The following is a 14317-nucleotide window of genomic DNA, read 5'->3' as shown; positions in this document are numbered from 1 at the left end:
AAACACAATCCCTTCAAAATCAGTTCAATGTCACATGTACCAAGGTCAATTCTGCTGGATTGGGTATTTCGGGAACATTGAATATTGGATTGAAACCACAGTGAGAATTAACATTTTGTGATGTTTTATTTGTCCAAGTAGAATATAGAGAGTATCTATCCATTGTGATGTGGGACATTTTTTTTTAGCCATTCCTGTTATGTAAATTACCATTAAATATTCCAATATTCTCCGGTGCTTACTTAGAATAATGGCAGAATAATCTCTCTAACGTCATCAGGCTGCAGTCTGCAGATGTCTTATTTTAATTCCAAATGGCCAAGTTCCCCTTTAGGTTCAATTTACTGCCTTGAGAAACATCAGGCATCAGGCTAGCGAAAGAAATCCTGTTCCGTCGATTCAATCAAATATGTTCATGTCGCTCCATGTTCCCGGGGTAATCAGCGACAACATACTAACTTAATGCTTCTCAAATTTCACGGTAATTTCCACATCATTTAGTTGGCAACAAGAGACACTCGACGCGAACGATAAGTCATTTACTTTGTTCTAACCGGACAACTGGAGATATCAAGCACGACGCGAGACCGGAAAAGATCTGACGGGTAATTCTTGTGGATGATACACTAATTAAATAGCCAAGTCGCCTGCAGGGGCGGTATGTTTCCGCTACTCTTCACGCTACTTGCCACTGGAGGAGACACGGGCACAGACGAAATGTCGCATGCCGTGTCGGTTTTCTGCTCAGATTTTATTTCATGCTGGATTCAGGCGTGTAATGATCCTGAACGAGCAGTCAGATTCATCACATTCATATGCTCAGACGAGGACTGCAGTTTTTTTCCGAAGGGCTGAACTCTGCAGTTTAACTACAGAGTCAGCATTTTCTCGGTGATTGGAAAAATAATGGCTGACTTTGGATACAAAAAAATGATTGCACTCGTAAATAAAGGTATATGTAGTAGCAAAAGATATTGAGGGTCTAGCATAGATGTACACAATTTATACGTAAAATGTTCTTATCGTGTGTTTTGTATTACCGTCTTGTCACATATACAGGAAACGATTAAGCAAAACATACTCTATCAGAACGTCATAAGTCCGAGCCCAACTCTGACATCCTTAAATATTTTTTTGGTATAAGATTTAACTAGAGCTGAGTAGAAAGTACATTTATAGTGACTGGTTTTCTGTGTCTTTTTATTTCTGTGGCAGTAATGGTGCAGGAAAACGTAAAATAGGTAAACATGTGCGTTTTACCCTAATTCGAACATAAGTGCTTCACAATTAACAAAATAGATATTCCTTTTAATGTTTGACAAAATATGGCCCTACCTTTAGTGGGCTGCCGTCATGGGACATCACAGTCCGTGCCGCCTCCATCATTTTCAGCGCCATTTTGGAAACTCTCTGAGCATGCGTAGATGAGGTTCGATGAAGGCCACCGGCCACACAGTATGCATCTCCGATTGTCTCAACCTGGTAGGAAAGTTACGAGGAAGAGAAATCGTTTTTGTTTGATCTGACTTGAATTATCTCTCTGCCTTGAATTTGCTTTTGCATTTTTGGTGACAACTTGGGGATCAACGCGCTTTAAGCTATTACTTGTACAAATTTGCTTTCAGCATCTGCTTTCACAATCACATATACGCGGTAGAGTATTCATATACACCCGCCGAAATAAAGTTGGAGTTGTTGTGAGTTAGCAGCAAGTGGTTTCTTCACGTTATATTTCCTGGACACGGGCCCGTAGTCAAAGGCAACTCAGTCCTTCAAGATACTCTTAAGGTGAACAACTACACAATCTACTACTAACAATCCTATTTTAATTTGATTGCTAAAATTAAATTGAAGGTTGAGGTTTTGGTTTACCTATATTGCATAGAAAATTGACCCTTACATCTCAAAATCACGATTTTACTAGTAAAATTTAATAATACATCCAGATCTAGACAAACAATCAAATAATGTTTGACCTATTATTTAGCCCGAATTTGAATGGAAATAATCAGGGTTTTTGCTTATACTCTGGACCGTAATTCGGAATTCATTCGAGAAATCTTTTTGTAAACACGCGCGAAGAAAAATCTAATCCCCAAGAAATGCCAAGATGGAGTGTAATGAAAGACTGTCGTGACACTTCACTCGATGCAATAAGGACGGGAGTCGTGTCATATCAGCAAGAAAATCCCTTCGACTTTCAGAAAGGAAAAAAGCCCCAGAAGAAGCCTGTGCAGGAATATCAAGATCTAACCCATCTTCTGAAGACGGGCGAACGGATTTACAGCGTATTTTATAACGGCTCGGGGCAAGACAGCTGTGGTAACACGATTCGGTGGCAAGTTACCTTCCAGCGTGCAGTGAAAATCAATGACAGAGCCTTTAGCCCCATCGGATTTCCCGCGTAAGGTTCCTGCGCTTTCTATGCGCCTACTGCCTCAAATCGGACGCGCGATTTAATGGATACAGGTGTGCCTTGATATACTATACCAGGTCCGATTCGCTATCAGGTTGGGCTCTATCCAGAGTCACTGATATCGAACTACGGTTCAGCCCCCTGGCAGGGATAATATTAACCAATAAATGAATTTTTGTTTCTTTGGCGACCGAAGACACCATTGCATCCGGAATATTATCGCCATTATCATTTCTGTGACTGCATTCTACGACATTTCTTGGGAATTGTAGGGGTGTGATTTTTGTCAGTAAGGTCCGCCCATGGGAATGTACGGTTATGGGATTACTGATTTTGATAACCACCCCCCCCCCCCCCAGCATTTAACCGCTAGATAATTATCTGTTTTCGTGAGAACAGTCTTCAGGTGTGGAGAAAACCGGGGCAGGTGAATTAACTAGTTCCACAATGCGGTCCAAGTCCTAAGGTTATGCATGCTTGACATACTATTAGCTTGACATACTATTACCTTTTGGAATGTGACTTTTGCCTTCAAGAGTTGAGGTTTTATCTTTAAAGCATTCTGCTTTAGACAATGGAAAATGCCATGAAACACGCCTTCTTATGTGCTTTCTAAAAAGCTTTGCCTTGCAGATTCAGTAGTTTGGAAACAGGTATCGTTACACGTTTATCCAAAAAGAAACAAGTTAATAGTACGTGAATGTCAAAGTGGTTTCTGAGGTTGCTCGTGGATTAAAGGGGCAAATGCTAGGAATGCTGATATATCAAACACGCAAGACATGAAAGTATTCCTAGAGTCTGTTGTAACTTATGGGATCAGCTGTCTATTTTTGCCTTCGGTGTATTTGATATATTTATTTATTCTGGACTGAAGTATGCCGTTGTACCTTGTAGATATCTAGGATTCCACAGAAGTCGTCGAATTGCGTGTAGAGTTTATTCAGCATGCCGATGACAGTGAAGGGCGTACAGTTCGAGCAGATGGCGGTAAAGCCCACGATGTCTGAGAACAGCATGGTCACGTGGTCCATGTTGCTTGGTGCCAGCACCTCCCCAGCCCAGAGTTTCTCAGCTACGTCTGCAGGGAAGATCAGATTCAGCAGGTCCACGTTCTTTCTCTTCTCCACCTCCAGTTGGTTACCGGCCTGCAGGATGCGTGCTTTCAGTTTGTCCATTCGTTTCTTGAGGCCGTCCTGGGCTTTATTCTGTTCGCCGACCAGGATCAGGTCTCTAGTGGCGTCGTGGATGGGGATATCGGCCAGGTATAATCCCCTGCCTGTCAGTTCCTCCAGGTTGCCCACCTTGGGTGATCCCAGGAACAAAATGGTATCACTCTCAGGAATATGAATCATCTGGCCTTTCACCGTCGTCCCCTGTCAATGAAACCAACAAGCAAACAGTGCTGTTACTATTTTTTACCAGCCTTGCCATTGTCCCCTGAACTAGATCTATACTTTGCCCGAAAGAGCGTCCCATGCCCCGTTTGCTCACGATATTAAAAGGAACTAGCCAAAATCAATAAAAGTTTCTAGGGTAATGTTATTGAAGTTCGTGTCGCGCACCGTGATAATAGTCTCTCAGGAGATAGTCAGAGTGCTCTGACACGCCTTTTAAGAGCAGTTTGCGCCTAACTTTAGCTCACTTGATTGGATTTTCAGGTTTCACGACATCGGTCAACCAATTAGAGAAAAATCGTCGTACTCTCTAGCTACACCTCGTGGCCATTAAAACCTAGTATACATTAAAGAACATTCTGAATGTTTTCCTCAAAACATTTAAGGAATCAGCCTGCGAGTGTCTTTACGGTAACAACGCAGTGCCGTTTATTTTAAAGAAAACAAATATCCTTCAACTATCAACAATCATCAAATTAATCTGTGTAAAGTTTCGAATCAAGAATTGAAATGCAGAGTCAAAAAATTGGACACTTGGGAAGTACAAAGGGATGAAAGGCGATGATTTCAAGTATTTTGATCATTCTTTTGATAACCTGACTCTCGTGTGCCTTGTTTGTATTACTCTTTTAAACACTATGAACTGTTAAGGCATAATGTCTGTGATCATCGGCAAGCGCATCATCTGAATACCACTGGTGTTGCATTGATCGGGATGACCTGTAAAAGGTTTTGTCAACTTTTTTGGATTGTACTTTAACATGGATGAGATGCGAACTGGTGAATCATCGCTATGGAAGCTCGACGAATGACTATGAAGTCAAAGTTGAATTGTATATTGAAGCAAGAAGACAGCCGGATGCTGATAGTCCCGCCGAGGACTTCATTCTTGGCCTTACGCATACGGCGTACCTGGGCACATCACTAGAAAATTCCTCCAATTCTTCGGCGAATATTTTCGGCTGCACAGACAAATCAAATTCAAGTAGTCACTCTTCAGATGTCATATAACTCCACTGACATCACGCTATCTATACTGATTTTCCCCCTGCCTTCTGGCGTGACAGCGGAAAATACTTGTGCTTTGGTATTCCGCCGAGTAAATAGAAATTCAATTGGCCTAGTTCCATCAGATTGGGAAGCTATCGCACGTCACCAAAATGGTTTCAGGAAGGTGTATTTCATTAGATAATATCTGCAATTGGGCCGTCTTGGATAATTTCTCATAATTTCACTTTCAAAAGCAATTTCCCATGTTTATCTATACAAAAAAATCGTGATATTAAGACTGTGAAGTTTCAAGTTATTTTTTTTATTTCAAAGTGATAATATGAAACGAAGTCTTACTTTGGGTTTAATCCGACAAATGTGTAGTTTGAATCAATAATGAACGAAGCAACCGTAAGTGATTGCCAAGGACGCTATATTTTTTTTGACAAACGTTCTCTACAAAGGCTACTCAAGGATGAATGTAAAAATTCAGCCCCGTGTTATTCCCTATTCTGAATAGTTTACACAGGAAGCACCGTGAATGCAATCATTGTAATACCCTTGAAAGCCTGTTGGTGATACAGAATTTACACAGGAAATGTGTTCTGTTTCTTATTATTATCGCAATTGTAATGATATCTCTTGCGATGTTATAATATTACTGTACTCTTAAGGTTATTTTGTTTTCAATGCAAATAGTTCCCACATAAAGGTATAAGCCTCGAGCAGAACACTTTGGTAACTCTATCATTAAATACTGCATCGTGATAAACATGAGTTCTCGCACACTAAACCTTACATGCACAACCCATGCCTAATCATGAACTCGTGATGTTAAGACAGCGAAGCGAACGACAAGCATCTATCATCTCTGTCCCATATCAGAGACTTTCGGATTCATTAACCCACTTTCTACCCGGTGGAAAAATCATAATGATTTGAATTACATTCAGATTAAGGTCGCCGATGAACGGTTTGGGTTTTTAGGTCCACATTGAGTAAGGTAGTGAGTGATATTTAAGCTTGTGTTAAGTAGTACCGGTGATTCTTTTTCTATATGATTTAGTACATTATAATTTACATTGACGCCATTAGGGCTAACTAGGGTTGCCTTTTTTTTAACTGCACTTCTATGCACAGCGCATAGGTCCCTATATTCCGTCAACTAGTACCTAGCTTTCTGTCAACTGGAAGCAATTGCTTTTCAAAATCTGCAGCCAGCCAGTTAGAGTCAGGGATATCTATAATGTAAAGCCTATGTGATATCCCTGGAGAGGACAGTTGGTTTATCGTTTGGCCTTGGTAATGAGTTGTGATATCAGGCCTGAGGCGATGGACGCAAGGCAATACGCGATATGGCAGGAGGCACTTGGTATAACTTGCGCTTGGGTGACCGTGTCCATGGCCACTTAGCTTCCAGTCGCCAGTCCCTGTCAACGCTATAAATTTGCCATGCGAGAGCGTCTCTTTTAGAGTTTAATGAAAATGTAGGCAAGCTAGAACAGGTGATCTACTTTATCTCTCTGTTCCAGGAATTCTGCGTAGTAAACAAACATATTCCTGGATTTTAACGCTCGAAAACCTGATTGGTCGTATACGATTGGATTCTGAACACTTTTCGAAAGTTGTCTTTTCTTTTTTAATCGACAATTCTCAGCAATATAACCCCCTCTGTTGGCAGGCATTGTGTAGCTTATTTTTGGTTGTGGTTAATAATAATTATAATAATAATATAAATAATAATGACAGTTATATTGCGCGAATTGCATAAACATATGTTCTAATGCGCATTACAATAAAAATTACTTGAAGGATAAAACCGTACTATTTTAACCAAAACTACAATACTATACCATTATTGAGTAAAACCATTATACAATCAAAATTTACAGGCTTAACATCTAAATTTCGAATGAACCATTAAAAATCACCACATGCACAATTACACATAAAAAGCCTTCTGAAATAAAAAGGTTTTGACCTCCCGTTTTAAACTCCCCAGTGTTTCTTGGCATCTAATGTGACTAGGTAACTGGGTCCAAAGCTGAGGACCAGCTACCATAAATGCTCTCTCCCTGAGTTTATTAGAAGTACAAGGGGGGACCTGGTTATACGTAATAAAGCGTTATTAATACCCTGCCAATATTAAAATATAAATTTTTGCCTTTTTTATGTATCTCAGGTAAAATTGCCGCATCACTTAAACAGCAGCAATAAAGTTAATTAAATTACTTAATCAACTGTGATGTCAAAGAAGGGTGGTAATACCTGAATTCTTCCCCCGTCCCTGAAAATATAATTTACTAAAAAAAATAGAGTAAACAGAATATTTTCGTAGCTAAGACAAGGTGTGTTTCTTTAATCATCTATCGATTGTTACTCTTCCCCCTTGATAGCGTGTATGGTTACGTGATGCACAATTTGGAGATGCTTTTGGCGCACTATATTTCGACCAGATTGGTTTACACGGCTTACTGCACCTGCCGACTCCTGTCTGATTTCACACTGTGTCTCGGTCTGATATACCACGCTAAATGAAATTCTCTGACGTCTGCGATATTTGAAAACCTAACCGTTGGAATGGTATATATCCCACAAATGAAGCATAACCAATGTTGTTGTGAAGACCTTGAAAGCACAAAGAACATATCTATCGCATGGTTTGCTATAATAAGTCTTGCGAATTTGGGAATTTCTTGTACTATTACTGTATATAACGACCCTCACAAATTTGGTACCAAAAAGGATAGGTTGGCGTAATCTTTCCAAACAGGAACATGTGACTAAGCCGAAACGTTCACAAGTTTCTGTTTTTGCTAAAATTAGCTCGTTTAATCCTTATAACCATTTTAGGCAACTTTTGCAGAAATAGAGAACCCGTCTTAGCACCACCGTACGGCATTCAAGACTATCGGTCAGTAAATATCTACCAAACGTAACATTGGATGTGCATGGCTGTGGCATTCGTTATGACAGATTTCGGCACACTTTTTGCACTGAGTTTGGGTTTCCCAGAGCTGGGGAAGAGCTAGTCAAGTTCACTGGGTCGCTGTATTGATTGGTTGTCACCATAGAGCTAGAGATCTATCCTTTGCTGTATCAGTACACTCAGAGTTCGTTCACGGTTCACAGTGCCAAGCCAAGTCACACATAATACCCTTGACTTGACGGCACAATCTGGTAAAGCGTGTGCTAATCTGCTCATTCTTCAGCTGAACTTGAAGGCCTACTTTGCCCGTGCTTTGCAATTCAATCATCCACACCTGTCTCCTGGTCGTTCCATATCAACCCAGACGCCTCACAGTTCAAGCTCAGCGGGGCAATGGTAATTCTTCAGCCCCATTTGGTAATCAGCAACGAGGGAACCAGGACTGACATCGCGTCCCACCTAAGTTCATTTGGCTGACACCCCAATTTAACAAAGCCTAAAGAGTTGAAACAATACGCGTTTGGGGTTATGGTTAAAGTCATTTCTAGACAAACAAGTCATCAGAACAATATTGTAAATATATGTGACGTGTAAGCTCTATCTTAGAGCAGTACTGGGCGTATTATTAACGGCAGGGATCATACAACGATTGCCAAATTGTGTAATATTGGAACCGGTTTATCATTTTTAATTGTTCCAAAATAAAAACGGTCATGAAACGACTTGTAAAATTAATTAAAGCTTTGGATTCATTACACACTTGTAATTGTGCGAAACCTTTATCATTTCTGTCTGTAATGAGTCTAAGATGTATTATTAATTGTAATTTAATTAAAGTTATGCCTTTCATTACTGTAAAGGACATATTATCAACGATACACCGAGTAATCGTCAGCACAACATCAAACATTATTTGGCTGCGAATACTCGCAGTCTCGAATGTTGTCTTGAATGTTCGGTTGTCCTCTGTCAGCATGCTGTGCTGCAATCCCCTCAGAAGGCAAAAACGCCCGCAATTATCTGGTGTCGACTGATAAAAGATTACCTTATTAGGCTCAGATCTTCCTCTAACAGTCAGGCCTAACAGACAAGATCGTCAATGTTCCAATCTAATTCTATCTGAGAGTGAAGTCTGTGAGACGCATTACTGACAAGGGATATGGCTCTGCAGTGTGCCGTTTGAAAAGTTCACAGCTTTACTTTTACGGTAGATTGCTGTCTTTTAATCATCTATTTCCAAACTCAAAAGTTGTGGCTTTGTAAACGGGAGTGGTCAATTAATCTTACCTGAGATGTTCCGTCTTTTGATTTAGCTGTCCCAATCCCCGTGGACTGCAGTACGAAGGACTTGTTGATGTGTCTCAAGACCCGGTCAAAGGTCACGGGCCGAATGTCAGGTGACAGCACCTTAAAGTACGAGTTAAAGTTGAGTCCATTGCTCGAGGCACGTGAGGAAAACATCCGCATGACCGTGTCTCCGACCTGGAGGATGGTCAGGTTTCGGTTGAACATGATATGGAAGGGGAAGGCAGCGCAGAAGACAGAGACGCTGATCTTAGAGGCCAGCTGAGCCGGGGAAGTGGCTTGATTCACCGCACCATTCTGCAGATTCTTGGTACCGTTCTTCTGATCTTCAAGTAGTGGTTGGACGGCATAGACGCAATGGTCGCAGCCGTGACCTCTCTGCTTGACCAGTTCTACCTCCACGAAGGTATTGAAGAGCAAGATAGATGCCATCCTGATCTGTCCCATCATGCTTAACTCCAAGCTGTGACTCTTGGAGTAGAAGTGAATGAGTAGCTTGCCGTCTGATTGTAATGAACATCTGTAGGATGGGGTGTGTACCTTTAAGGCCAAATGTGGGAAGAAAATCAAATGGTTTTAAGTCGTACAAATGTACATATACTCAGACATTAAGGGTAGTAATGTTTGAATGATGTCCGCAAGTGCACTAACTTTATCGAAATAGGACGCAAGTCAGTAAAACAAGGTTTGTTTTTTCTGATGGTATGTTGTTCTACAATTTCGTCTAAATTTCGAAATATTGGTGTGGAAACTCGAGCATGGTTCTCCTTCATGTGAAAGTGGTATTCTGTGGAACTTTACAACATTGAAAAAAATAGGCTACCACAATGAGCAAAGATCGTACTACCCAATAAGGCTAATAAACTTTCTCGTGTACTTTCAAGGTATTTTTTTACCTTTACATGTTCCTCATTGATAACCCCTTGTGCTAAGATGTGCTCGTAGAAGCCGTCAATGTTGCCGTAGAAATCCGCCATCGTACCCCCGAGGGACCCTATGACAGCGCCGTACTGCTCGAAACACAGACAGAAAAACTCCTCCCCGAAACTGTCCATGAGTTTCCAGTATTCCAAACCTACAAGACACAAACAGAATATCTTAAAATGAAGCTACTTAAGTTCGGCCCGTGTGAGTTTAACGTTTGTGTGTTTCTTTTTTAAATATTGTGTTCCCTCTACTTTAATTTGAAGATACAGCTGGATATTAGTTGTATCGGTCATGTTGTTATTTCTTGCAGTAATTTGGTGGTAGCTCTGCCTTTTTTTAATACAATATCATTCGATTTAGTTCATATTTTCCAGTTTTGATCCGAAACCTTTACAAGAGCTAACAACACATTCAAATTTTATTAACAAAAGTCACCGCACACTTTGCATATTTACATGAATCCCCTATTTTCTTGCCTTCTGCCTTCTGATTATGATATCGAGCATTGTGATAAGTCACAGTTGGACAAACACTGCGATGATGTGATACACAGAGCAAAAAGAGCCTACATACTCGCACTAATCCATCATAACATATTCATTTCATTTTTTGCAATTAGCCGAATCAGGCCATCTTTAATGGTGTGATGGCTCCACCACCTGCTGGAAATCTCGTTAATGACAAAACGATCCATTTATCCGCCGCTAATAATCGCAGCGAACATGCATGAGGCTATCATGCGTGCGTGTCTTGTCATGAATCGGTGCTTCGTATATTTATAGCCGTCCTTCACCCGAGTGGAAAAGAATTACCATGCTTCATTTTTGAATGCAAATATTGACTGATGAGTAGTTTCTCTGGAAATGTTTCAATATAACGCTGAAGTTTTCTGTAAGTTCAGCGAAATTTAACTTGCATCAAATCAAAATACGCAAAACCCTGGTGTTGCTTGGTGTAACTTAAAGGTAATATACAACATTTGCAAACATCAACAAACAAAACTATACCAAGCTATTATGAAATACCTTACTTGACTGTAAGTGAATAATAGTCTCAAGCATCCTGTGGAATCATGGCACCTGGTGTGCTGTCTTTTCCAACTTGGAAAAGGGGAAGTTTTGCATCAATTTCCAACGATGGTCTGCCAAAGTGACTTTTTTCCTTCTTCAAATACTGCCGCCAATTTACCAAATTTAGTTAGTCCACATTTGCTTTACAATCAATTACACATCCGTGAACGGGTGCAAGCCAACTAGTCTGGTTTCCTGACCTGACAATTTCCAGACGTTTATAAATTGTTCCGTTTCGCCTGAAGCAGGGTCAGGGAACCAGACTTCAAGAACAACATTTTTTCTTGGTTTACCCAGCATCTATGAACACAAAACTTTAAACAGGTCAGTGTGTTAATATTTGCTATAAAATACTAACCCCAAAATCCATCCATTTCTGAAAATTACTGCAAAACCAAATATTGTATTTTGCCTTTAAAGATTGTCAGCCATGCAGAGTTTACATTTTAAGGAAAAAGTTGGTACCCACTTGGTATATCAACACAAGTATACAGTGCAAATTTACACAAAACCTCGAAGGACGTCGACATCAGTGAACTTTTCCCGCATCTTACTATCCACAATATACGCTCATCCTTACAAGATAAAATAAACTTTGCTTTCGATTGGTAGTAGAATCCTGTAGGTCATATCCAAGTGTCTAATTGAATTAATCTTTTAATATCGTAGCCCACTTTCTCATTCTCTACACCTGTCGCTACCACGGCGATAGAGGGTCGTATTGGCGATCGTTATCTGTAACCTGCTTCACCTGATTCAGAGTTTGGGGCGGTAGGCTACCTAATGACAGCTGAGTGGCTTTTCAGAAGAGGGGCTTTTAATAAAAGATGCATCTGAAGCCGAAGACAAAAGTAAGATTTCGACAAACCCCCTTAAAGAGTATTCCGTCATCGATATGTTCTTTAGGGCATTTGGGCCATACAGTTTGATACAAAGTTTATAATTACTTTGGGCCCCATAGGTACTAGGTAGACACAAAGTTTATAATGAATTTAACAATTGATGTTATGTTTATTTGCAGCGCCCTCTTGTGGTTTGAATAGAACTTGTTAGAGAAGAAGACATAGCCTACTATATAATGAGTGGATTCTCGGTTGTCCAAAGGTAGGGATTTAGAAATTTTAATTAAAACAAAAAAAAATTCAGTCATTTTTTTTTTCATTCTGAAAGACCAAATAAGTGTCTTTCCCCCCTGCGATTAAATATACTCTAACAACCTACAGAAACCTATGAAACGTATGAAAATTGCATAGATGAGTGCCATAGATACTGAGGTAATTCCCGTGAAAAGCGTTCTGCTTAAAGACTCAGTGATGAAAGTATCGGTGGATTGCAGCGATAAACAACAAGATTAGATGTAACCTTGCAAATTTAATATGCATCCAATCCAGCTAACACTTCACGATAAAGTTTCACTGTAGGATGGGCATTCTGAGGTCTGAATCATATGCACGGTCATGCACGCAGCCACTAGCTTCCCCCGCCACGATGTCAAAGTCACGTTCTGTTTTCCCGCCTTTTTACCGGCGTTTGGCGCCTTCAGACTGCGATTGAATACCGGTTTAGCACACACGCTACATACAGAGTGTTGCGAACCAAAGCGGTACTGCTTGACACTAATATTGAAATGTTCCCCTTCGGCGTCTTCACTTGAATGAAAAAGTTCAATCCGCTAATGGCGGGCAAAGTGCCAACTGGTCTCTATGAGCAGCGGTGTTTGCGTGAGGATATACCGGGCTATGGGTTTAACAGGAAGATTATAGCTCCGTAACACTGTGAAAACCCCAAACGCAAGAATGAGGCCAGCCATTCAGAAAAATCTCCTGAATATAGGTCAATTACTTCCTGCCCCAAATTCAGGTCCTTTTTTTCGCAGACCCTGTACTAAATCGATACAGAGATCAAATATTAGAGGCTCTAGAATAGACATTCAGGATTTATAGTCGCGGATATGATCTGAAATGTAAAGAGTCGCAGGGAGAAATTATCCCGCGATGACGTCATTGGAGGCTGGAAATGCACAAGTATGATTCTTTGCTGTCTCTTTTTTAAATGGCTGGATTGGCGGGGGTTTAGCAACGATTGGGGATTGAGTCTTTGTTCAATCAAATCTACACATTTTAATATCCACCCCTTCGTCTTGTACGGGTCAGTATCAGGTTGCGGGATACTTGGCCAGGCAAAAGCCTCTGGAATATTGGAGGCATGTACATATGTATCAAAGTGGACGATCTTCTTAAGGGTGAAAGATCATTCCAACTTTGCATTCGTCGAGACAAATGTTTAACTTTCTGAATATTTTCAGAAGGACCAGTTTTTGTTTTCTGCGTTTTCAGTTTTAAGTCTTAAGTTATTTGACACTTGATTTGTCTAGAGACGTTGGGATTGTGCTCGTCGTGTCCTCGTCAATATTTTTTTCGCAGCAATATACTTTAGGAGATATTTGTTACATCATTAAAACCTGTAGGCTACATGGTACATTCACAGAAATAGCAGGTTTTCAACTTGTAACGATAAAAAAGTTATTCACTGAAATTTGAGTCTTGAAACAAATTATGACCTCAAAAAGTCCACTCGTTTCAAATTGTTTCAAAGAGCTCCCGCCAAGATGACGTTCTACGTCTTATTTAATAGCGCCTTTAGATGGGGCGAAGTTCAAGTGTACGCCTACCAAATTGTCTGTGGCTCGTGCCTTGCCAGTGGGGTGTATGTAACTTCACAGTACTGGGCATCTTGAGCGACATTCCGGGCGTTCTTGGCGGTCTCCAAGCGATCCTCCTCCCGCACCGCGTAGGCGCCAGATCCTACCGTGGACTAAGGCCCCCTACTGACCCTCCCAGCCTCAAAATACACACTCCTCCATGGCATTGGAAACTCAAGATGATTTATCTCCAATGATTTTTTTTCAGAGTGCTTTTTTTGTGGAAAGGTAGGCATTCAGAAACGATTAGATTTTTACGAGGAGTCGTTGACGTCCAATGGAATTTTAACTGCAAAAGAGCGTGCTACTCTTTAAGGTGTGTTTGTCTTTTGATGGGTGTAATACCCGCCGCGCTGCGGGGCGAATGCGCTGAACACACGAGGCGTTTTTGAAAAACAAATCGGCGACGACTTATGTTTCCCTCCTCCTCGGCATCTTGAATACACGGGAGAACTATTTTGCAGATGTTTAGAGTGGGATGACTTTAACTATCGTTGACAAGGACACCCACATGCTGGATGATATTGATCACTTTATTATCACAATCATCGTTCATCCACTGCAGGGAATTATAAGTGGCTTGTT

At 40.7% G+C, this 14317-nt stretch overlaps 1 protein-coding gene across 1 annotated transcript in view; it reads right to left on the bottom strand.

Moving 5' to 3' along the window:
* Positions 1-14317, bottom strand: part of LOC119727618 (guanylate cyclase soluble subunit alpha-2-like) — a 41158-nt gene that overhangs the window by 1673 nt on the left and 25168 nt on the right. Inside the window, exons 4-7 of the mRNA XM_038199577.1 lie at positions 9931-10109; positions 9017-9574; positions 3304-3789; positions 1336-1479 (exon numbers count right to left, since the gene is read on the bottom strand). Coding sequence (XP_038055505.1) covers positions 1336-1479; positions 3304-3789; positions 9017-9574; positions 9931-10109 — 1367 coding nt within the window. The remainder of the gene's footprint in view (positions 1-1335; positions 1480-3303; positions 3790-9016; positions 9575-9930; positions 10110-14317) is intronic.

Source organism: Patiria miniata, unplaced genomic scaffold (genome assembly GCF_015706575.1).
Source record: "Patiria miniata isolate m_02_andy unplaced genomic scaffold, ASM1570657v1 HiC_scaffold_20, whole genome shotgun sequence".
Classification (NCBI taxonomy): Eukaryota; Metazoa; Echinodermata; class Asteroidea; order Valvatida; family Asterinidae; genus Patiria; species Patiria miniata.
The sequence above is the reverse complement of the archived record's forward strand: the minus strand, read 5'-3'. Positions and strand labels throughout refer to the sequence as shown.